The 24,697-nt window shown below is 46.6% G+C and overlaps 8 protein-coding genes across 9 annotated transcripts; 5 read left to right on the top strand and 3 right to left on the bottom strand.

Moving 5' to 3' along the window:
- Positions 1-4,184: 4,184 nt before the first annotated feature.
- AIM7 (Aim7p) lies at positions 4,185-4,628 on the top strand (the record flags this gene model as incomplete). The annotated part of the gene is made up of 1 exon (XM_022819375.1): positions 4,185-4,628. One exon carries the CDS (start codon positions 4,185-4,187, stop codon positions 4,626-4,628), a length of 444 nt encoding a protein of 147 aa, XP_022675946.1.
- Positions 4,629-5,108: 480 nt separating this feature from the next.
- RPS13 (40S ribosomal protein uS15) lies at positions 5,109-6,247 on the top strand (the record flags this gene model as incomplete). Its single annotated transcript, XM_022819373.1, has 2 exons — positions 5,109-5,129; positions 5,813-6,247. 2 exons carry the CDS (start codon positions 5,109-5,111, stop codon positions 6,245-6,247), a joined length of 456 nt encoding a protein of 151 aa, XP_022675945.1.
- Positions 6,248-6,614: 367 nt separating this feature from the next.
- Positions 6,615-8,000, top strand: MSL5 (mRNA splicing protein MSL5; the record flags this gene model as incomplete). Its single annotated transcript, XM_022819372.1, has 1 exon — positions 6,615-8,000. One exon carries the CDS (start codon positions 6,615-6,617, stop codon positions 7,998-8,000), a length of 1,386 nt encoding a protein of 461 aa, XP_022675944.1.
- Positions 8,001-8,064: 64 nt separating this feature from the next.
- CLF1 lies at positions 8,065-10,662 on the bottom strand (the record flags this gene model as incomplete). Of its 2 annotated transcripts, XM_022819370.1 has the most annotated exons (2): positions 8,065-10,177; positions 10,514-10,662. In XM_022819370.1, the coding sequence occupies 2 exons, from the start codon at positions 10,660-10,662 to the stop codon at positions 8,065-8,067; spliced, it is 2,262 nt and encodes a 753-aa protein (XP_022675942.1). The 2 variants fall into 2 exon arrangements, with proteins under 2 accessions (XP_022675942.1, XP_022675943.1); XM_022819371.1 differs by lacking the exon at positions 10,514-10,662 and having other exon boundaries at positions 8,065-10,134.
- A 6,319-nt stretch (positions 10,663-16,981) lies between these two features.
- TML25 (palmitoyl-(protein) hydrolase) lies at positions 16,982-17,668 on the bottom strand (the record flags this gene model as incomplete). The annotated part of the gene is made up of 1 exon (XM_022819369.1): positions 16,982-17,668. The coding sequence occupies one exon, from the start codon at positions 17,666-17,668 to the stop codon at positions 16,982-16,984; it is 687 nt and encodes a 228-aa protein (XP_022675941.1).
- Positions 17,669-17,930: 262 nt separating this feature from the next.
- Positions 17,931-18,980, top strand: YKE4 (Zn(2+) transporter YKE4; the record flags this gene model as incomplete). The annotated part of the gene is made up of 1 exon (XM_022819368.1): positions 17,931-18,980. One exon carries the CDS (start codon positions 17,931-17,933, stop codon positions 18,978-18,980), a length of 1,050 nt encoding a protein of 349 aa, XP_022675940.1.
- Positions 18,981-20,113: 1,133 nt separating this feature from the next.
- YMC1 (carrier protein YMC1) lies at positions 20,114-21,055 on the top strand (the record flags this gene model as incomplete). Its single annotated transcript, XM_022819367.1, has 1 exon — positions 20,114-21,055. The coding sequence occupies one exon, from the start codon at positions 20,114-20,116 to the stop codon at positions 21,053-21,055; it is 942 nt and encodes a 313-aa protein (XP_022675939.1).
- A 256-nt stretch (positions 21,056-21,311) lies between these two features.
- On the bottom strand, positions 21,312-23,171 carry ARN2 (ARN family MFS transporter; the record flags this gene model as incomplete). The annotated part of the gene is made up of 1 exon (XM_022819366.1): positions 21,312-23,171. The coding sequence occupies one exon, from the start codon at positions 23,169-23,171 to the stop codon at positions 21,312-21,314; it is 1,860 nt and encodes a 619-aa protein (XP_022675938.1).
- Positions 23,172-24,697: the final 1,526 nt, after the last annotated feature.

Genomic DNA, 24,697 nt, shown 5'->3' with positions numbered 1-24,697 from the left:
CTTGTCACCTGAACAGTCGGAAACTCCCGATCTTGATCTCCAATTGCCAATTGCCTGCTGGCGGGCTCCCTCCCAAGTTTTCTGCCCCAAGTTTTCTCCAATTTTTTCTCCTCCCCCCCCACCAACATATATGGAATCTCGTGGAAACTGATGGAAACTGCGTTACACCCGAGGACCGGGTATAACGCGTAGTATGTCCGTGGTGTAGTCCGTGGTGTAGTCTGTGGTGTAGGATGCGCGCAGCCCTCCTGCAGGGTCCCTCCTTCCTCCTGCTGCAACCGCGGCTGCAGCCGCGTTTGCGTCACTTGGCTGCTTGGCCGCGCGCATCCGCGCCTGCGCCTCCATCGCACGGCTACCTAGCAGCCGCCCTAGCAGCCGCCCTAGCAGCCGCCCCAGCGGCTGCTCCAGCGGCTGCAGCCACGACCTCGCGTCGTCGTCGTCGTCGCCGTCGCCGCCGTCCCTGCAGAATTCTCTGGGCTATTTTCCCAAACAGGGCCCCAATATACATTCCCCAGTAGACCTCCCAGTAGACCTCCCAGTACACGTCCCAGTACACGTCCCAGTACACACGTCCCAGTACCTCGCCCAAAAGGCACCGCCGTTAGACTCGTCTGCGCCCCTCTTTTATTTCCTCGCTTCCCTGCCTCCTTTCTCAGCCCCCCATATGCATACTTCTCTGCACGATTTTCTGCACACATTCCACACGTCCCTCTGCACAGGCCTCTGGCCACCCCTCTACACGTCCCTCTGGCCACCCCTCCGCCAATTCTAATTCTAATGGTAATTTTAATTTTTTTTTTTTTTTTCTGACTTGCACTGGGTAATCTTATATTATCGTAATCTTCAATTCTGCTACTCTGGCAATACCTGTCATAATATGGAAATTATATTGAAAATATATATTACAAGGGTTTAGCCACACCTTGGAACGTGATCTTTTTTAAAACTTAGCTTTGATCAACACTGGAAAGCAGGGAAACAAAGCAAAAAAACACAACTGTAGCCCCAAGGGTATTCTCAGATATCACATTACTCAATAGGAAAGGAACCCTAGGTACCCTAGGAATCCTCAGGAGTCGTCCCATGTCGTTTTCGTGCCAGAATTGTCGGAAAAGTCGACGCAAATGCGATAGAGGGAAACCTACTTGCTCGCGATGTATCAAGTATAAAGTGGATTGTGTGTACGAATTGCCCCCGAAACACAAGATCAAACAGTCGATCTGGAACGTGGATGGGTCCAGACAACAGGGGCTGAAGAATGGCGGTGGTCATATGGAGGTTATGGCGAAGAAGACGCCGTTGTCAGATGATCAGGGAAGAAGACATTTTGTTCAGTATACGCAGGCTGTGCCTGGACCGGGGCCAGGACTGGGACCAGGACCAGGCCAAGGACCAGGCCCAAGTCCGTTCGATATCAATTTCTTGCAGCCCGGAGGGATCAGGGTTCCTGGAAACGTCCAGATGCGTATGAGTGGCAGTGGAGGAGGCCAGTATTCTCCTGTGGGGTCGATGACTGCGTCGGTGTCGCCGTCGTGTTCGATTCCACGGCATGCGTCTGTTTCGTCGGCCAGCAACTATTCCGGAAGGCTGCCTCTGGGCCAGGCCCAAGCTCCAATCCCAGTTCCCATGAATCTGCCGGGACCCACCACCACCACCACCAGCAGCCCCGATAACCTGCTCATCTCCACCTCGTTTGCAGATAATAACGTCAGGCGAAGGTTCGAAACGTCTAACGAATTCTACTCCCACGTCGCCAAGGACCCCTTCTGCCACTTTTTCTTCGCCTCGCAGGTCCTCGCGGGCCCAAAACTCATCAAAATCGACCCGGAAAACTCCGCCCTTTGGTTTAGCTGCATCATGAACGCCAGAAACGCCCTACAACCAGGCATGCACTCAACAACGTCCTTTGCATCCTCATCGTCCTCGTCTTCAGAGAGTCACGGAGAAACTAATGGCCACGGCCACGGCCACGGCCACGGCCACGGCCTTGGAACCAACCCGTCCCAGAATAACATCAACTCAACAAACAATAACATGGACCACGGAAATGGATCCACTACCGGCGGCATCTCACCAAACTTGGACAATTCACCAGACTCCGTCTTGAAACTCATAAACGAAATCGTCGCAATCTTGCCTCCACATCAGAAAATGCGCGTCCTCTTGTCGCACTTCTATTCAAACGTCCACGGACCGTACCCCATCATCGACGTATCCCAATTCGAACACCTGTACCATTTGATCGTACAGCAAAGACAGTACCATTACGATTTGCACGGAACTTTGTCGTTCCTCACAGAACTTCTCATCGTCTTGAGGCTAGGGTTCTTGTCCGTTTGCTCGTACTACTCCAACTGTGACGCTGGGAACCCCACTCTGGAGTGGACCCTCGATGGCGCAGCCATCACCGATAACCATCTACATTCCATCGCCCGCTCCATGCACTACATGAAAAATACACACCAAATCAAGTTGAGATCCCTCATCTTGCTCAGACTGATGCTCTTGCTCGATTACACCGACAAGTACGACGTCATTGGTTGGTCCGACCAGTACATCTGCACCTTGATCAACGAGCTCGGCCTCAAAGTGAAAGACGAGGACCCAGGAATGTGGTTGTTCGTTTGTTGGAACAACTTGCACTACATGCTACTCTGCGGTGCCGTGCACGACCAATTCGACGAATCGATATTCCAAAATGACTCACATCTCTTGGACGAGAGCCAAACTTTGGAAGAAATCATATCCCTCGACGACAAGGGCAAACATAGGCTAGAGGTCAAACATATTCTAAACAAGGGATACCAATTGTTCAAGTTGATCATCAAAAACAGAATGCTAGAACGCAAGCTTGACGACGAGCAATTCATACAGTTCAAGCTACATGAAAATAACACAATTGACTTGTTCGAACTCAGCCAACCGGACTACAAAATCCCAGTCGAACCAGAAAAAGAAATCGAACTCTTACCGGGAGTAAGAATCAACATCTCAATGTTCAACGAATTCAACAGGTTCAAATGGATGTATTTTTTCAAGATCAAAAAACTCTCAAACCAATCGTTGCTCTTTTACCACTACGAAAAGATCCAATCGCCATTGTTCTGGGAACATCTTTTGTCCACAATAGCTTCTGCCCTAGATGTGTCTAAAAACTTCTCAAACGCTTTGCGCGATCTGAGATTTATGAAGACACCTTCAAGGTTCGTAGTGTCTCACGTTTTAGACCTTGTCACAAACAGAACCTTGATTGTAATATTCGGAATCATCATAAGGTTCCTTTACTTTAGGCTTCATTGCAGAGACCAGGAACTAAGTGCACTCTCGCGTGAAATTCTTTTGAAACTCTTTGCCATTTTGAAGGGGATTGTCGAGTGCTCAAACTCATTCGACAGTGGCCCAAGGACAATAATAATGGCCAAAAATATCATTCAGTTGTTCAACATGAACAAGCTCGAACTTTGCATCACCTCGTATGAAAACGCTTCTAAAGAAGAAATGGATCAGTACTACATCAAGGGAAGCGAAGATTACGCCTGGAGAAGCCACATACAGCTTTCTCCACCCCATAATCTAAGGACATACAGCAAAATGATAATGACAATGAACACATACCAAGCAAAAGAAGTCATCAGCATCCTCAACACGTATGACAGAGACGATACGCTTTTTGACGGCATCTAAAAAGCTACGTGCTTTTTTTTTTATCCCCACTTTCTTTCTTCCCATCTAATATTGACACTAATGATAATACTAATACTAATGCTAATAATAATAATAATACTAGTAATAATAATACTAAAATGAAAATGATAATCACCCTTTAACTTTTGTAGTTTAGTAATTTCCTAGAACCATCATTCTCACCCCCCTCTCCCCGCATCAGTATCTATTTAATAAAGAAGAATAGTCTTCCCAGTTATTCTGTCACAGCCTTTTTAGTTGATCTTCCGTTATTATTATTATTATTCTTTTTTTTTTTTTTTTTTTTTTAATTAAGTCAAAACCCAAGTAACACTTGTACCGAAAAAAAAAAGACAATAACATAAACACTTATAACAGCACTTACAGTGTTTCTCTAGTGGAAAACCACCCGGTAATAGTTGGTATAGTAACACTGCCACTGGTACCGGTATATTTTTTAATATCACAACGCAAAAGCATCCAGAAATCGCCCACCAGGGATGTCGAATTTGTACCATTTGAGCACTGACACCAAGAATGGTATCAAGAAGTTCAGAAGTGCAACAGCAAGGTCGGACGACGCCCAGATCCAGGTCATAAAGATCCAACCAAAACCCTCCTATGAAATTATCATCGATGATGACGAGGATCTTGAGGATTTCAAGGAGCTCTCAGACTTAGCCGAGTTGTTGCCGGACAACATGCCTAGATTTGTGCTAATGTCATATCCAATGACCACAAGAGACGGGCGCAAGAAGACTCCCTTGGTTATGTTATACTGGAAGCCACCTACGGTCGTTTCCCAAGAATGGAAGATGCTCTATGCCGGTGCTTTGGAGATGGTACGGGTCGAGTGTGCCGTTAACAAGTTTATCGAAGTGTCGTCTGGGTTAGAAGATGAGGATGAGATAGAGGAGCTAAAACAGGAGATAGAAGCCGATTGATCAGTTCAGACCCAGAGCGAGCCAAACGAGAAGAGAAGTACTATATATATCATGCATATACGTAATGGATAGATACCCCTCTGAGGCAGGCCATACCAGCGCTGACTTCTTATAGACTACCCTAATCAGATCACGTGCCAAATGTCGGGACTGTCGATGAACATCACAAACACCCAAACACCAGAAAATAAGATAGGACAAGGTAAAAGAAAACATTCATTGACAGTTCCGCATTAGGAAAGTTCCACTTTTCTCGCCACCACGCACCCAATCTGAAACTTTTCCAAAATCTGGCAAAGCACGGCCAGCTTTGTTCATCACAAACCTGAAGCATCTCTAAACATAAGTAACATACGTCTTTCGATATCAAAGAATTAGTCTTGTATTTGAGGTATTGTTATCTAGCTTGAGTGTTTCTTATTGAAAGTTTCCTTTGATCTCAGAAAACCAATCAACACCGTTAATAAATAATCAGTCAAGATGGGTCGTATGCATTCTAAGGTACGTTGAAACTATGTCTTTCTTCTGCTGTCAAAGCAGAAGACTATTCTGAAATGATAGAAAGGACAAATAAAAAACGATGAGAAGCCACTTCAGGGTTCAGAGGGTGTCTAGAAATTGTACAGTTTCGAGACATGACTTTGTTTTCTTCTGAGGGCTGTCTGTCGGATCATCTCTACCGGTGTATACCATTGATTGGAATTCCTCTTTGTGAAAGAGGGAGTTCAATCTCTTAGTTGGATCTTATTCGACGGGGTATATTGCTGGGTGACTCCAAGAAACGTTTTGTCCGAACGAAATGATGCCGTTGTGTGTCACTTTCGTTTTTATTTCACGCCGTGAGAGGCGGGGAATATTAAAATTAGTATTACTGAGGTACTAGTGTATCCGTTTTGATGAATCCTGACGAGGCAAAGTCCACATGGGAATGGATGGGTTGCGACCGGGAAGTACCAGAGCTATCTGTTAGCAGATGGTTCGAGTATGCTGGCAAGGCGCCAGTATTTCTCCTTTCCGGGCTGACCGAATCCCCAGTGCTTTTCTCTGATTTTTTTTGATGTTCTTGGTTCGTTTCGTATTGTTGAATAGAGTTGGGGGGTGTATTCCTTCATCTCGTTCTCCAATGGAATTCCGTCCAAGATTTACTAACAATATATATATCTTCATTGATATTATTTTAACAGGGTAAGGGTATGTCCTCTTCTGCTATTCCATACAGCAGAAACGCTCCAGCTTGGTTCAAGGGTTCTTCCGAATCTGTTGTTGAACAAATCATCAAGTACGCCAGAAAGGGTTTGACTCCTTCTCAAATCGGTGTCTTGTTGAGAGATGCTCACGGTGTCACCCAAGCTAAGGTTATCACCGGTAACAAGATCTTGAGAATCTTGAAGTCTAACGGTTTGGCTCCAGAAATCCCAGAAGACTTGTACTTCTTGATCAAGAAGGCTGTCTCTGTCAGAAAGCACTTGGAAAGAAACAGAAAGGACAAGGACGCTAAGTTCAGATTGATTTTGATCGAATCTAGAATCCACAGATTGGCTAGATACTACAGAACTGTCTCTGTCTTGCCACCAAACTGGAAGTACGAATCTGCTACTGCCTCTGCTTTGGTTAACTAGGTTATTTGAATTTGCATTATATAGTTTCATTACTCTTTTTTTTATACTCGGTACTTGTAAGCATAAAACTATGACCTTTTTTGCCATTTTCTATACTACACCTTTCAATATCTACTACTGCTAGCTGTAGTTCCCAGTGCCTCATTGGTTTTTTGGACTGGCTGACTGACTGATTGATGGAGTTCTTCCTTTTTTCTTTCTTTCTTTTGGCCTTTAAACCTTTATACATGATGATGATGTTAAATACATATAATATAATAATACTTCTTCAATAACAATTAGACAACAGAATTAAGAAGTAAAAGAGAGAAATAACAGCTCAGTGGGCCCCTAACAGCGCCATAATTAAGTATCCCGATATTGAGAAATGGAAAGTGGCAACAGTGACTCAAAATATGATGCCCTATGGGGTACCAAGGTACAGAATAATGAGAAATTACTCCAGAATAGATTGCCAACAGTGATAAATGGGTTTCTAGCACCAGAACACGAGACAGCATACCAAGTTATGTACAGGATAGCAGAAATCACATCTAATTTAAGAATGAACAACTTAACGCCACCTTCTGGAAGGATGAGATCACCTTCTCCGCCGCCAGTGTACGATAGTCGTGGTAGAAGAACTAATACTCGCGAACAACGTTACAAGAGAAAGCTAGAAGAAGAAAGACACCGTCTAGTGGAAATAGCGCTAAAGATGATTCCTCATTTCGTGGCACCCGAGGATTATAGAAGACCTACCAAATTCCAAGACAAGTACTACATTCCCACGGAGGATTATCCTGATATCAATTTCGTAGGGCTATTACTTGGACCTCGTGGTAACACGTTGAAAAAGCTCCAACAGGAGTCAGGATGTAAGATATCGATCAGAGGTCGTGGATCGGTTAGGTCAGGTAAGGCAACGACAGATCTTCCGAAGGGTGCTGCTGATATGAATGAGCCCTTACATTGTATCATCATCGCTGATACGGAAGAAAAGATCCCATTGGGTATCAAAGCATGCGAAAGTATCGTTGTTAAGGCCATCACGTCTCCAGAGGGCCAGAACGACTTGAAGCGGGGACAGTTGAGAGAATTGGCAGTATTGAATGGTACTTTAAGAGAGGATAATTACGTACAAACGTTTGGACGGAAAAGACTTGGCACTGACGTGCCTTCGGATACGGCTAAGCGTTTTAAAAGAGCAGAATCTGGCATTCCTGATCCAAGTAGACTTCCTGTTTCTAAATCTCCTTCGAGAGCATCGTCTGTATCCACAGTTGATTCACAGAGCCATACGGTCGGACAGGGTCGTACGGCGTCTCCAGCTCCTGCGTCTCCAGCAGTGCAGCTAGACTCAACACCATTTGCTGCAAACACCCCACCTGGGATTACCCCTACACCTGCTACACCAGGCCTCTCAGCGCCTGGAATGCAAGCGCCTGGAATGCAAGCTCCTGGAATGCAAGCTCCAGGTATGCAAGCTCCAGGTATGCAAGCTCCAGGTATGCAAGCTCCTGGTATGTCAGCTCCTGGTATGTCAGCTCCAGGAATGTCAGCTCCTGGTATGTCAGCTCCAGGCATGTCAGCTCCTGGTATGTCAGCTCCAGGTATGTCAGCTCCTGGTATGTCAGCTCCAGGTATGTCAGCTCCAGGACTATCAGCACCGGGGACACAACCACCTAGATTACAACCACCTGGAATGCAAGCTCCCAGTACAACTTCATCAACAAATTCAAATAGCATAAATCCAACACAGGAATCTCAGTAATAAGCCTTAATATAAATAGTTTTAGCGGATTGCATTAAATCGAAATTTATTTAAAATATTGTAACTACTTACTATTCTCCTGCTGCCATTGCCGTGCGCGTTCCAAAAGGTTCTTACTAACTTTATTGATCTCATCATCAGGTTCCTCTGGAAGCTCTAGAACGAACACCTCCTGCTCGATTCCATCAACAATTGTTTTACGTTTGACTGTCTTTGGCATTCTTTGCTTAGTCTTTGAGACAGTTTCTTCTGTACCGTGAACCATCTCGTATTCCAATAGAGACTCTAATAGCTGCTTAACTTTACCGGCATCCTGACGTTCCTTGAAGTATGCAATTGCTTTTTCGAAGATGTCTCTGGTTTGCTTCTTATTCTCATCAGTGATATCAAACGTAAATTCTTCTTCTTCTTCGTCTTCGTCTTCGTCACCTTCGTGGGCTTCTTGATAAGCAATCAATTGCTCTTGTGAAGGAATTGTACTTTCGAAAAGGGCCCAATTGATCCACACATTAACATCATACTCACTTAAAATGAGGTACTCATTGTATAGTGCTCGCGCGTTATCATACTCGGAGGCATCTGTTTCGAAAGCGATAAATCTTTGGAATATAGCCAATTGATCATTGAGTGGTAGACCTACGCTATTCGATAAGGAAAGTTTATAGATGGCCCTAGATCTATCTTCGTCACCTAGGTTCTCCTCTAGCTCCGCATAATCTAGCCATGCCTGGACATTCTCCGGATTGAAGTCCAAATATTTCTCGTATAGCCGTCTAACCCTATCAAACTCTTTTAGTTTCATCTCCATGTTAATGTAGTACTTGAAGGTTTTTGGCTTTGGGCATTTCCCCAAGCTCATCCCCAGTATTTTCCTCGCTCTTGTTAGATCATTCTGCCTTATCTCGAATTCTGCATACATGATCCACAGTTTCCCAAATGTGAACCTCTTGTTGGGGATTATTTTATCCAATAACCGCTGGAAAAGTTGTCTTGTGGCCGCGAGGTCATCGACCGTAAGCTCCAAATAAACCAGATATCGAATGCAGAGCTTTACATACCTTTTCCAGCTCATATCTTTGATTTTGGAGTTTGTTGGCTGTGCCATATCCACAAATCTATCAAATGCTTGCCTTACTTCTCTTGGGTATTTACTCTCCAAGAGATCCAGGTACACCCACCACGTAGAGTAGTCATAATGGTTTGATTCCAATTCTTCCTCGTACGCAGCTTTACGCTTTTCAATCACCGCATCTTCTACACCACTAGAACCAAACTTCTTCTCTAGCTTTACCTGTTGCTCTTTCAACGCATGCGAATCCGGCCATCTTTCCAACGCGATGCGATACAACGACCTGGCTCTCTCGATTTCATCCTGCTCCGCTTCCCACGACGCAAAGCTCTCAATGAGCTGCTCAATGTCTTCCAAAGGTGTCCCGCTGTGGGCAGTCAACGTGTCTAAACCCATCGAATAGACCGTTCTTACTGAAGACGCATCTCCATGCATATGTTCGAACCTCACCCACTGCAACCAAGTGGAAACCTGCGGATGGACCAACACGTACTTGGAGTACACATTGCGCACATTCTCAAAGTCCGACTGTCGCAGCTCGAACTCCACAAACGAGTCCCAGGCATTCGGTCCTGGCTCCAACGAACACCATCTCGTAAAGATGCCTCGAACAATACCAACGTTCCCTAACGCTTCTTCGAGAAACACATACTTGTACCATAACTTGTCCACTCTGGGAAGTAAATTGGTAGCCCGATCCAATAGATTACGCGCATGGTTCACATTCTTCCACTTGAGCTCGCTGTCAATGTACTGGATCCACAGCGGAATGAACCCATGGTCCACAAGCAAAGCACGCTCGTAAACCGACCTAGCTCGTCTGATATCGTTGTGATCCGCTTCAAACCGAGCATATCGCATCCACTGCCTTATGTCTAACCGATTCCGCTTCAACACTGTCTCAAACTCCGTCCGTTTCCGCCTTTGCCAGTCTTTAAGCTCCTCCAGGTCTAAGATATCAACTTTGGTCGCTTGTTGTTGCGGTTTCTTCCGCTCGTACGCACTCTTGAGGATGCTGTCCGCAGTTATGGGCCCATCGGTACCCCCACTATCCATTTCGCTCATCTCCTGGCACTCTGGTGTCCCGTTTGCCTCGATTATCTCCTCGCTTCTTTCCTGTAATGTATGCCATGGTTTGTTAATAGTTAAAGTTAAAAGCTTTATGAAGGGTATTTTATATAAAACTAAATCTATATCATATTCAATGTCACTATCGGGCCATTTCTAAGCATCCCATGAACTGCATACGACTTATTCCAGCTACCCTCCATCCCGGCTAACCACCTCTAAGCGTTAGCACAAGATGCAATAGCGAGCCGTCCTGCAAATCCGCACTGCCAATAGTCGCATTGTCATCACTGTTTCAAGCCCCACCATCCGCAGATGGTCTCAATAATGTTAGTAAAATTGCACCTCAATTACTTAGATACCCATTGATACATACACTTGCTTTCCCTGGAAGATCAACTTCTGCTGAGAAGGTGGAATTCCTTCTTTCTCTTCCAACAACTCTTTGATATGGTACACTGAGTCGCTGCCAGCAACGTCAACCGCTATCTCTTTGCCCGTGAGAGTTTTCACCTTTAACTGCATAATTCTCTAGACGATTCTCCGGCCCCCCAATGCCAATACAGTCACTACAAACACCTTTTATGGGCTCTCTGTTTGCTTCAACATGTGTTTGGTTCAACCTTTATTATATTGTACATGATTTTAAGCTTGAATCTTTTCAATGTCATCGCCTTGAGCAACACTGAAAGAATGAGAAAGTGAGAAGAATGGGGGATAGGAGGGTCCAGTAGGGCTGTTTAGAGCTGATTTGGTAGCAATGTTGGATACTCCACATGTCAATTGTGACACTAACCGGGTTTACGAGCCGAGCGAGGACTCTTTCCTGCTTTTGGATGCGTTAGAAGCAGACTTGGAATGGTTGAAACAGAGAGTAGGTGGAATTGTACCGATTAGCGTGGAAGTAGGGTGCGGGTCTGGGATTGTATCGACTTTTATGATGAAGCATGGGATTCCTGGTGGAAATACGGTGTATTTGGGCACGGATGTGAATCCGTGGGCGCTCGAGGCGACTCTTGAGACGAGGAAACGGAATGAATGCAATGACAAGGTTTTCGATGCGGTGCAGTGCGACCTTACGAGGTCGCTTCGAGACGGAGTGGTGGACTTGCTAGTGTTTAACCCACCATATGTACCTGCCGAGAGTGTTCCCAGAGTGCCGTTGTGCAAGGAAGAGGCGCGGAACGACGATGACTGGTTGTTCTTGGCTCTTGATGGTGGGGACGATGGGATGGAGGTGACCAACAGGTTGCTAGAACAGCTGGACACGGCGTTGAGCAGTTCTGGGGTTGCATACGTGCTTTTTTGCGCGAGGAATAAACCGGAGAAGGTGGCCCAGCTGATGGAATCGCGGGGATGGCATGCGACGTTAGTGGAGCATCGGAAAGCCGGTTGGGAAGTTCTTAGCGTGTACAAGTTCTTCAGGTGATATAATATATATATATATATATATATATATATATATATGTATATATAATAATGCACAGCCTATCCTAGTTGATGGTAGATATCACGTAAGACATCGTCGATACAAAGTTGGAGGTCTAGCGGTTTCAAATTGTACATGTCTTCGTAATGGTTGTAACTGATATTGAAGAAAAATGGCACTAGCTGCGTGAAGGCATCAATCGAGTAAGTCTTTGCTAGTAATGGGGCACGGGAAGTAGGACTCGAGTATAGCGATACTCCAGCGGTGGTGACCATCGCAAGCTCCTTGCATTGACTGATTTCATCGGCCAAGGCTACATATGGGTCCTTTTTGTATATCGAGTTTATAGTGTCGATAATGAAAATCCACTCGTTCGTAGCAGAGAACTCTTCCACATTGATGGCTAGGAGGAGGTCAAGGGTCTTTGACACTTGGAGCGCGAAACTAGCGTCTACCGCTTGTTGCACTTGGATCGACTCGTATATCGTCAATAAGGAGGATTGCAACCCAGAGAACAGCATGGACCAATGGTCGACAAAATGAGTGTGCGAGAATTTCAACAGTAGCGCGCGGAATAGCGTGTAGCCAGAAGACTGCAAAGTCTTTTCGTCTCCAAAGATCAAGCGCTCTACAAGCCCCAACAATGACTGGCAGTGAAGATAGTAGTGATCTTTTGGAGAAATGAGAACCAAGTATGCTGCACGAAGAATGTTGTTGTACTTGGACCTAACCTCAGAATCGCTCCAGTTGTTGAAAGGATTAATAGAGGGCGTGATGACATTCGATTTGGGTGCCACGGACAGGATGATATCTGCGAGAAGGTTCTCTTTGTTATCAGGGTATTGCGACCACTGGTAAAACACGTAATTCCAGGCTTCTGATTCGGCTTCGAGAAGTGTCTTTAGCGTCTTGGAATCGGAGAAGATATCATTCAAGAACTGTTTCCACGATTTCACTCTTTCCGCCGATTGTGCAACAAGTTTCATAAAGTTTAACAAATCGTCAGAGATTTCGGATGGCTTCTTGCTGTAGGGCAATATAGCGTATACGACAATCGAGTTCAAAACACTGTTATAGCGATCACCTTGACTCAATTCATTGACAGCATACGATAATCTTTCCACTATGTAGTATAATGACGGTAGAATTTCCTCCGCGTCCTCGATTTCGCTAGGATCTGAGCTTAGGACACTGTTCAAGAGTTTCACAAATGAGTCCGATACGTCCTTACGCACACGACGTTCTTGGCCTAAACTCGAGTAGTCAAGCTTCTCACTAACCATTGCTACTAGTTTCAAGAGTGAGAATCCAATTGAACAATAATTAGCGAAGTTGCCTAACACCTCCTTCAAGAAAACGACAAAATCACTGTAAAAGTCTTCGACTGCCGAATTTTCCAAAGAGTTAACGTACTCCAACAGATAGGAAAGAATTTTCTGTGAGCTTAGCTGACTTCCATCAATTGCCACTAAGTTCTTCCGACCCTTGTGACTTGCAAATAGCGATGCAGAATTTGTCTCGTTACATCTGATAACAATTCCTTGCAACAACCTTGAGATTGTGACTGTATATCTTCCGTTGTCCAAAGAAAGGTTTAATCTTCTTAATTGAGAATAGTCTCCCTTTGAAATCAATGACTCTAAAATATCAGAAGGCTCTAATACGAAAAGCCTTTCAATCAAGCTCTTGGAGATGGCTTTATACCTCACAGAGATCTCATGCACAGATTGAATAAAGTTATCTTCCTTGCCAGATGATCTGTGTTCTGGTAACGAGTTTTGATCCGCCCAATTCCATATATCTGACATGGCTGATGCAACAGTAGTGAAAGACTTTAGAACTACCATTCTTTCATTCATGACACGGGCTTCTGCTGATGAGGTATCTGATGAAAATACGTTTGATACCATATTTTGCAAGAAATCATTCTTTGCGCTTCCATGAGAGAAATAACCACTATTTTCATCTGCTTGTAAATAGCCATGGGAGACTTCCAAAATTTCCTCTAAACAGCGCATGAGTGCAGTTATAGACTTAAGGTTTTTACCTCTATCTTCACTTACAGCAAAAAGCCTTGTTATTGATTCAACTATCGATGTGGATAAGGGCAAAATGATTTTTAATATGGAATCTTCGAAGTAAGAAATACTCTCAGAGAGCAAGGTGGCATAAGAAGAAAACACCAAATCATCTTCAATGTGACTGACTGTAGTAACTAGGAAATCAATGTACTTGAGATGCGATGAATCCTCTGTAAAAATGTCTAGTCTTATTTGTCTTTTTTCTGATAATGAAAGGACTTGAGAAATAATGTGCAAGAGTGAGACGACAACAACCTCAGAGTCTGGAACCTTGTTCGAGATGTATTGAGTAGATATCTGAAGTAAGTTAGTGACAATATCTTTGAAATTGGATTCTGTCCCATTAACAAGTAAACTTAAAAGAGAAAGGACACTTTTGATACTGTTCCCTGGTGCTTCGTTCTCTATCATCAAAAATTTGAGAAGCACTGCTATAACTAAGTTCTTGTAAGAGGTAGTGGATTCATTAACCCATTGAGCGGATAATTCTTGTGGAACTAGAAGCGTTTCAAATGTCTTATATATCTTCGTGTCTTGATTCTTAAGAGTATTTCTTAACACATCGATGTGGTATGTGAACAGTGAGAGATCATCCATGGTATCTATACTGCCCTTTGCAATAAACTCAAATTGCGTAATATCCTGTACTAGAATCTGGAACAAATTACTTCCTGATTTCCCCTCGTTGATGGCGGTGAGCCATTCATAGACGTACCAATAGTTAGTATTCTTTTCATCCGACAATTCGTCTAGTGTTAAAGACAACGGCCTTCTTATAACATCAAGCTGGTCTGGCAAATGTGTCCACAAGCAGTTCAATACCACTAAGCGATTGTTAATATCTTTTTCTTCAATGTACACAAATGATAAGCAACTTTCGATTCTTGCTGAGGGAACGTGCCTTGTTACTACTCTAAACATGGCAATTGCATCTATTTGCTTATTATGATCCAATAATAAAGACCAAAGTCCCTGAATAATCATTTTTAGCATCTTCATTGATTCCAAGACTGGGAGCGAACGAAGTAGGTATTTGGTGTAAATTTCTACAATACCCTCCAATGAGTTTTCAGGTGCCTTCTCTATAGTTCCCTTTTGTTCAAAAATGGCGTCAATTAAAGGCCTGTCAGACCAATTAGTTTGATGTTTCTCCTCTGTATCTTGCGATGAGAGTTCCAACTGGTCAGGAATCACTTCGAAGAATAGAACGAATAACTTTGAAAACTCATTGACGTTTTCACAGGTGCGAATGCTATCGATCAAAAGCGCGTGCACTCTATAAGATATGAGAAATGTGATATCCGCTGCATTGAAAGGATTTTTTGATTCAGGTGAATCTTCCACAGTCTTTACGTTCAATGGGTCTGATACAGTTTCATAATATTTTTGGATCCTTGAGAATGTATCCTCATATGAGATATCACTTGTCTGTGACAATGATGAATGCTGGATAGGTAAATAGGCTCTTTCAGGTATCATTCCAACTAGAACTTCCAAAATCTCCATATAGTTCGGTATACTGGTAACATCCTGGGAGAGAGCAGAAAGGAGAATTAGGGGCAAATGACGCACAGTTATTTCCTCATCGGTAGCGCAGTTGAAGTTTTGCAACACATAGAGTAAAAGGTCGTAGTCTTTGTTTAAAAATACTTTATTGAACATCTTGCCCCATATAATATCGGTTTCCACCGAGTCGAAGAATGAAGACGCTGTTTTCAACACTGCCTGATTACCTGAAAATGTTCTACACTTGTCAATGAGTGGAATGAATATTTTTGGAGTCAAATGTGATCCAATTTGCCAACGGTCCATTAGTGCAGAAACAATCTTGAATGCATCGATACAAGTGTTTGGATCCTCTATCATTTCAGCCAATCCATCCAACAAGTGCTGTGAGCCGTTTTTCAAGAAGTAATTAGAGTCGTTATGGTCCCCGGATTCTGGATCGAGAGCCGGACCCAATAGCCAATTCCACGTTCTTCTATTTAATGACATATCTTTTTTCAACATGGTTTTGCATGCAGACATGATGAGAAGCCTAGTATCAGATGGTTTGGCAAGCAGCTGCAAAAGTGGTGAGTGTAAATGGAGACGCTGCAAAAGTAGATCTAGAATTCCCCTTTGGATCAAGATTTCGTTGTCGTCATCGAGACACTTCACGAATGACCGTATTAGAAGGCCAGGTTCTGGCGTAACCACAGGTTTAGATTCGTCTAGCAACAAAGAAAGCGCATACTGTTTCCTTTCCTGTTCGCTTTTGGAATCTAATCCTGCATCTACATCCGCCGTATCTGTATCTGTATTACCGTCGCTGGGAGCGGGTCCGGATCCAGATCCAGACCCAGCCGCAGTCTCAGTCCCATCTTGCTTGCCCTTAGCTGCCAAATGAGGCACAGCGTTCAAGGATGGCAACTTTTTCGTTAGCCAAACCACAGCACCAAGCCTTCTGTCCTTGTTGTTAATGATAATAATAAAACAGCTCTGCCAGAATAAAGACGCATCGTCAAGGTTCGCATAAAGCGTTTCGATCAAGTTCATGACGCTAGCCTGAGACTCACTACTCTCATCGTCAATACCAGGGAATAGACTCGCCAACAATGGCTTCACTATAATCTTCAACGTCGCCGAAGGAAGACTCACGATATACTTCTCGTAAAGATCGATTAACGGGTGTTTCACCGATATAGAAGCGTACGACATGAGAGGCAAAATGCCCCCAATCCAAATATTAACCTCCTTCCCCAAAGTCTCGGGCCCAATCTTCTCAAATATGTAGCTGTACACCTCCAATGCCTTCAAGTGCACTCCCGATGGAAGATTGGGCGAAAGCGACGATGACAATCTTCGGGCCACCTGGTACGGATACGGAACGTAGTACTTCACATTCTGGAATTTCGGTGCCCAACTTTGCAATGCCTTGAGTAGCTTACCCAAACTGCTGATATAGTCCGCCCATTCAGTCACAGAATCGAAAAGATGGAGTGCCTTTTCCACTGCTTGGTGGTACTTCTTCTGTTTGGAATCCAATTGCTTGGTATTCACGTCCAAAGACAACGGTCTAAGCGGTAGCGACATGATGCTATAGTTCAGACCAGTTCTCCAATCTCGAAATCACGCGTCTAACAGCGTTGTTTGCCCCCTGTTTGCCTCCTGTTTTCCCTTCTTTTGGTTTCTAGTTGGTTAAATCAAGTTTTCTTACTTTATTTTAATGCTTTAAACTAAACCTTTAAATTATGTATGTGGGAAGAAGGCTTCTAGTCTGGAGAGACAGGACCAGGGAGGGAAGCGGGCACTTACATACATACATACACACATCATCGGCTGTAGAAGGCCCCTATTTAATAATCTTGAGCAGGAACTGGACGAGATCTTGCATTTCTTCTGGCGACGTAGAGTGCGCCATTCCATTGTAGGCCTTGAATTCATATTCCGAGAGATGGAACTGTTTCTCGAAGAAGTTCTTGGCTTCTAGACCGTAGTGGATTGGAATAACGGGGTCCTGGGTCCCGTGGCCGTGGAACACAGGCGTCGTCTGGTTTAGATTCTTAGCCAATGGCTCGAGATCGTGTTTCTTGAGTCCCATGAACCCTGAAAGGGCGAAGAACCCACCTAGTTTGTGAGGCGAAGTGACTGTGCTGGCGAGAGCTAGCGAAGCACCCTGTGAGAATCCTCCTAGAATGATATTTTCCGCTGGGATGCCACTGTCGATCTGCTCTTGCACGTAGGAATCGACGACTTTTAGCGAGTCAGTGATGCCCTGGACGTCGATCCTGGCTTCTGGATTCTCCCAATCGTAGAGGTTAAACCAGGCTGGCATTAGCATACCGCCGTTTGCGTCGATGCGCATGTTTGGAGCGTTTGGGAAGACGAATCTGGTGTGAGCGAATGCTGGCGAGCGTTGCAAGAAGTCTGCCAAGAAGGTCCAGCCTGAGCCGGAGTCGCCTAGGCCATGGAAAACGACGACGACGTTCTTTGTTGGCTGGGCTCTCGAGGCTACTCTAACGGCACTTAGTGGAGGCATGGCGTGGTGGTGGTGGTGGTGGTACTACCACTATTATTACCCCAAGTTTGTGTGTCCAAACTTGTCACTACTAGTGCTAGTGGTAATAAGTTTTGGGTCTAAACTTTTCAGTCACGTGACACATGGTTCCCGGGTTGATATTTAAACAGTTACAATATATCGCTCGAGAAGAAGAAGACACACCTGTGTCTCTGATCTCTGAATGGTAGGCGTTAGAAGGGGTATTGGCTCCAACTAGACAGCAGGTTGGGGGTACAGGGAGATGAGTATGTTGAGTGACGTTTTTATCGGAGCAATTGGGTTAATAGGTGGGGTAGATGCGCACCATAGCCACAGCCATGGGAAAGATGGACACTTCCACAGCCATGGGAATGGTGGACATTTCCACAGCCAGTACACTCAATTGGTGCAAGCGGCGTTCCCATTTGGGGCGAGGTACAATAGTGTGCTTGCGAGTGTGTACTTGGGGTTGCTTCCGTGTTTGCTAGTGATGGTTTTGCCTGGGTTTCAAAGAGGTGGGACTCGGATGGTGAGGATGATGGTTCCGTTTGCGATGGGGGGTATTTTGGGGGACGTGTTGTTGCATGTTGTTCCTGAGTTGTACGGGCACGGGGAGGAGAGCGATTTGCGAGTTGGGTATGGGATTTTCGGGGGGATTGTTGCGTTTATGGTTATGGACAAGATGATGCGTGTTCTTGGGGGAGACAGCCATGGGCATGGGCATGGGCATGGGCATTCGCATTCGCATTCTCACGCCAGTGAGAATGAGAAGGAGAAGAAAGAGGAAAAGACATCTCTCAGGGCCAGTACTTACCTCAACATGGTATCGGAGAGCATCCACAAGGCGATGGACGGGCTCACGCTTGCGTCTTCATTCTACGCTTCGAAACACGCGGGCAGCATGACGTTTATCGCGCTCGCGCTGCATGAGGTGCCGCACGAGCTCGGGGACTTTGCCGTGAAGATGTCGAGCGGGATGTCGTTTGGACAGGCGGTGCGGTCGGAGATGGTCACGTGCCTCGGATCTCTTGCCGGCATTGCCATTGGGTGCATGTTGAACGAGGCAGGTGGTGCTGGTACTGCTAGCGCCAGTGCCAGTGCCAGTGCCAGTGGCACTGGGAGTGCCACTGGTGCGTGGTCCAGTCTTGTCAGCGCGATGAGCTGCGGAGGGTTCATCTACACGAGCACGGTGGGCGTGATTCCGGAGCTTTTGGGCGAGGCTGGCGGCCCGGACCAGGCAGGCGTCCTGGAAACGGTGGTCCAAATCGCGTGCGCGTTCCTGGGCTTCCACGTCGCGGCATCGATGCACTAGGGAGGGTATAGTCAGTTAATAGTCAGTTAATAGACACCTATTAGACATCACGTGACAATAAATAAATATATCTATCTATCTATCTCTATCTATCTCTATCCATCTCTATCCATATCTATCTGCTGAGTCGTAAATGGTGGTCCCATTGCGATGGGAATCACCGCTTATCTACCACCCCTTACCACCCCTTACCACACCCCTTACCGTCCCTAACACATCACTCCACTGGCACTGGCACTGGCAATGGCAATGGCAAGAGTGGAGGCTGATCCTTTCCACTGGCAAGAGTGGAGTCTGATCGTTCCCACTGATAGCATATAGCATGGTAAAGAGAGGATCTCCATCACGTCACCCGGGTAACCTCAGATACCAAGAAGGGTGTCTGGAGCCGCGCGACCCCCCCCCTGGAAGCGGGTACCCCGGGTAACACCCCGTAGCCACAGCGCACTTTATCAAGCGCTCCTCGCTCCCCGTCCCTTGTGTAAACAATACAATGTACCACAAAAAAAAAAAGTCAACCTACAACCCGCGTAGAACCCGCGTAGAACCCGCGCAGAACCCGCCTCGAGCCACAGGCACCCTGCGTCCCACCCACAGACACGCCCGCACCCACAAAAGGGAAGCCCGCAAAAACAAGACACAAAAAGCAATTTCGTACACGGAGATCGCATCGCCCATCGCGCGCACTTTAATGTGCGCTTTCCCTTCCCTCTTTCCCTCTTTTTGACTTCTTGACTTCTCACATCGATTAACTAACTGGAAACTGGCTGTAACTCAACAAAGAGCAGCATAGAAAGAGGTATAGCGAATGTAATACTCTTCGTTCCGCCTCGCTTGGTACTGCTATATCAGGCAGGCAGGCAGGCAGCAGTGTAGAAACAACGGCTTCCGATAACCGCTTTCTTTCTTGTAGAGAAGAGGTGCTTGTTTGTTGTTAGTAGAGGTTTTTGATAGATTGATTGATTGATTACACATCTCATCGCATCGCATCAAATTATAAAAGCGAAAAAGGTATGGACCTTTGCCGAGGAAACGTCCCTCTCCCTTGCCATAGGTGTTGGTGCACTAGCCTATGTATGTCCCAGGTGGGAGCCCTCTAGTAGCAGTTAGCTTTGTAATTGTATAGAAGAAAGATGGACAGCCAGCAAGTGATGTCTGAAGAACTCTTTGTGTCGCCCCAGGTGGTTGATGACTTGACGGAAATCCATGGTTTCAACAAGACGGTGAAGGATGTGTTTTCTGGGACCGTGGGAGGAGTTGCGCAGGTGCTAGTGGGCCAGCCATTCGATATTATCAAGGTGCGGTTGCAGACGATGCCCGGGAACACGACTGCATGGGAAGCGATTGCGGACCTTGTGCGGTACGAGGGTTTGCGCGGGTTCTACAAGGGCACGATGGCGCCGCTAGTGGGTGTTGGTGCTTGTGTGTCGTGCCAGTTCGGTGTGAACGAGGCGATGAAGCGGATGTTCAAGGACATCAACAGGTCACGTGGTCGGTTTGAGAACTCGCTATCGCTAGGACAGTACTATACGTGTGGGTTCGTGAGTGGGTCTGCGAACGCAGTGCTAGCGACCCCAATTGAGCATGTTAGGATCCGGATGCAGTTGCAGAAGGAGGCGTTGGCGAATGCGCAGTACAAGAGCACGCTGGATTGTACGGGGAAGCTTTTGAAAGAGGGCGCTTTGATGCGTGGATTTAGTGCGACGCTGATGCGGACATCGCATGGGTTTGGTGTGTACTTCTTGACGTACGAGACGTTGATCGGGTGGCAGCTCAGCTTGGGTCTGCGCCGGGACCAGATTTCTGCTTGGAAAGCGTGTTTGTTTGGAGCTGTTTCTGGAGCGTGCTTTTGGGCGATGACGTATCCGTTTGATGTGGTGAAGTCTGTCATGCAAGCGGACAAGCTCAAGAACCCGGCATACGGGACGAACGTGGTGCAAGTGGCCAAGAACATATACAAGGAGCGTGGATTGCGTGCGTTCACCAAGGGGTTCACGCCCACGATGCTACGGTCGTTGCCTGTGAACGGTGCCACTTTTGCTGCGTTTGAGGTGACGATGCGTCTGCTAAATTAGACAAGACAAGGACAAGGACAAAGATTAAAAAGCCAATACAACACAACATGATAGATAGACTTTATAAATTGGCTAAATGTCCTGCCTCTCCCCTCCCCATTCACTTCTGGTATTATTTCTACCCTCTGGTATTATTTCTACCCTTTTTATTGCTGCATACATGTATGATGTCTGTGTGTATGTATCATATATATACCTAAATTTCGCTAAATATACTATTTTGGAACACAAGTAGTAGCAGTACCAGGCCTCATACCTACCTCAACTTGCCCCACTTCTGGCTGATCCATTCGGCAATTGGGTCTCCGTCCTCAGTCTGGACGTACTCGCCCTCCTTCAAGTTCTTTTGCGCTTGCTCATCGGTCAATGGCGGGTCGCGCAAACACATTGCAAAGAAGAACATGGGCACGCAAAAGATTAGCGCAACAAGCACCTCGTATTTCTGCACGTACCTGTACGAACGAACCACGGCTTGTCTTGTAGCCGTGCCCCAAGGATGCTCGGTAACAAATGCCAACGGAGAGCCGTAAGCGTACTTGGCCAATGCGGCGTCACCGTCCAACTGCTTCAACAAGTTCCCATACAACAATTGCGTCCAAATGGCACCGGAACATGCCGAGGCAACGGCACCACCAACACGGTAAACGGTGTAACTTAATGCGGTAACGGAAGCCATGTTCTCATGCGAGGTGATGGACTGGATCGAAACGGTGATTGGGTACGTGAACAAAGTGCTGCTCAAGCCCCACAAGAACAACGCACCAATGATACCTTTATCCGAATCCTTACCGCTTCTGAAATGGTACAGGATACCCATTGCAATCAACCAGAACCCGACACCCACGACGATGTATGGTTTCAAGCGTCTTACTCCGGACTTGGGCTTGAATTGGCCCACGAAGAATGCGAAAAATGGCGACGCAACAGCTGCTGTGAAACTGTACACGCTTGTGATTCTGGTGGCTGCCTTGGTGGACTCGTCCACGGCAACAATCAATATGGTGTAGAGATAACCTGCGGCCATCTGGTACACGAAATACGTCAAGAATTGGATCGCCAAGGCGGACCAGATCCCACGGTCTTTGAGCATCTTGGCTGGCGCAATGGGTTCACGAGCCCATTTGCTCTCCCAAGCGATGAACATGGGCAACAGAACGACCCATCCAAGCACGAATGGCGCGATGATGCGTCCTTGGTTCCACTTGTGCGAAACACCACCAGCGACGGTCAATGGCACTAGAATGCACCCCAACGCCAAGGTACACAGCGTGACACCCACGACGTCCAGTTTCCAGAACAATTGGACCAAAGTGGACACGAGCCCGTGCTTCTGGTAGTAAGTCTGCTCGATCTTGAGCTCTTTCCACTCCTCTGTCTTGCGGGCCTTCCACCGCATGTGACACATGCACGCGACCAATGGTACACACGACAATGGGAAGATGAACGCCCACATGGCGATATCCCACGACCAGTTGTCGAGCGGGTTCGCGGCAGACACGATGTTACCTGAGATCCAGGTGTTGATGATGAATGGCCATGAGGGCACGAACGTGTACAAGAGTCTCCATCTCATGGAGGAGAAATCCGACAAGATCAAAATGACTTGCAACACGGCCCCCACCATTCCTACGTTGTAGAAAACGGCACCAGCGGCGTAACGTTGCACATCGTAAGCCTGCGATTGGATGATAGTTCCAACAGAGTAGAATACGATGGACACGATGAGCAGTGTCAGTCTACCGAAGACATCGGATAATCTTGCGTAAAAAATCTGTGCTGCGGCTGCGATGACGAGGTTGATGACGCTGACTGTTGAGAGCAAGGAATGGGTTTGGTATGAGGAAGTAGCGTAAGTGGTGTAGACGTTTCTGAGGGTTCCGTCCAAGCCGTAGCCGTATGCGCATAGGAAGGCTGAGAACAAGAGAGCGATTCTGTAGGGCCAGGACTGGTACTGGTCGGCGAGGATTTCTGTTTTCCTGATGACGAGGGACTTGGTTGCGCTGAGGTGTTTTTCGGGGGACTCTGTGTCGCCTGAGTCCCCAGGGGACCCTAGGTCCCCAGGGGAGGCAGTCTCGAGGTACTTCTCGGGAAGCTTTTCTGTGTCGATGGTGACCATTGTGGTATTATAATTGATATTATAATATATTATTATAATATATTATTATCTGGCGCGCGTCAGTTTTTCAAATGAGAGGGGAGAGAAAGGGCAGAGGCAATGACCAAGGCAATGACCAAGGCACTAATATATAGCATTGGTGGGCCGGCGTGAGGTTACGGCTGCTACGCCTCTGCCTAGCAGTACCCTCTCGAGAGGGTGTAAAAAACCTGGAAAAGCTAAAGATAAACCTGGGTGTGCGTAATTTTTCCGGGTGTCCCACGGGAATCCACCCGGTTTGGGGAATCTGACACCAGTTGAACGGTACTTGCAGAATATTGGCGATTAAATAGAATTAAATAGACGTGATAAAACATTACATGGGCATTGCTGGGGGCATTACCAGGGGCAGGGAAACGCATGGGGGACTCCCCCTGGCTATACACGGGGCGTGACATTGTTGACGTTGCTGCCGCTCCCGAGACACATCGTCTTGCGACGCTTCGGGTTCACCAGCAGCGTCTCCATGCCCATGCCCATGCCTAGGGGCATGCTCATTCCCATGGGCATGGGCATGGGCATGGGCATTCCGACACCCACACCCATACCTCCCGATGACGATGACGATGACGAGTTTGGATTCGACGTTGAAATCGAACTCGGATTCGAATCCGAGTTCCTCACACCACGTGACCTCGATACCACGCGCGAGTACAAGTCGATCTCCTGCTTCAGCGTCGTGATCACCTCCTTGAGCTTAGCGTTCTCCTGCTTCACGGACGTGTACTCCTTCTCAAGCTGTGTCTGAGTCTGTGTCTGGCCCTGGCCTGGCCTATTTCCATTGCTAACTTTTCTCGACGCACTCCATTGCGTTCCGGACCCAGTGTGGTCCATCATACTTGGGGTATACTTGGGGTGTACTCCTGGGATACTCCTGGGATACACCTGTCAATGACTATGCTGGCTGCTACATCTATCTACATCCATGTATATGTATATATATGTATATATATGATACATCATATATGGATGGTCTGTGCTATGGTTAAAGCTTTGGAAGTGAAAAAGAGAGAGAGAGACGGGACGGGGATTATGTAAGCGGGGGCCCCAGAGATAATCTCCGGAACGGGCAATTACTAGAACGGGAGATGGGCAGGTGGGTGGTGGAGGTGCGGTGTGCGGGTGGAGCAGGAAGGGTAGTGTATGCGAGGGAAGGCGGGAGAAGAGAAAGGAGGAAACAGGCGGGATGGGTGGGCGTGGTGTGTGGGTGGGGGTTACTGGTGCTTACTGGTGCTTACTTTTGGTTACTTCCGGGGGGATTAGGCCGGAGAGGGAACCGAAGTCCGACGCGGGGGCCGACTTTGGAAGCGGGAACGGGAGCAAAAAGAAAAGATGGGAAAAGAGAGGGTATGAAACAAAAAGAAACGAAGAGGGAAGGTGGTCACGTGAGTATTCCCCGGGTAACGTGGCTGGTGTGTCCGCCTCATTACCCGGACGTCCCCAGGGTTCCCACCGTTACCCGGAGATACCCCTTCTCCCACAGAGAA

Source organism: Kluyveromyces marxianus, chromosome 4 (assembly GCF_001417885.1).
Source record: "Kluyveromyces marxianus DMKU3-1042 DNA, complete genome, chromosome 4".
Taxonomy (NCBI): Eukaryota; Fungi; Ascomycota; class Saccharomycetes; order Saccharomycetales; family Saccharomycetaceae; genus Kluyveromyces; species Kluyveromyces marxianus.
The sequence above is the reverse complement of the archived record's forward strand: the minus strand, read 5'-3'. Positions and strand labels throughout refer to the sequence as shown.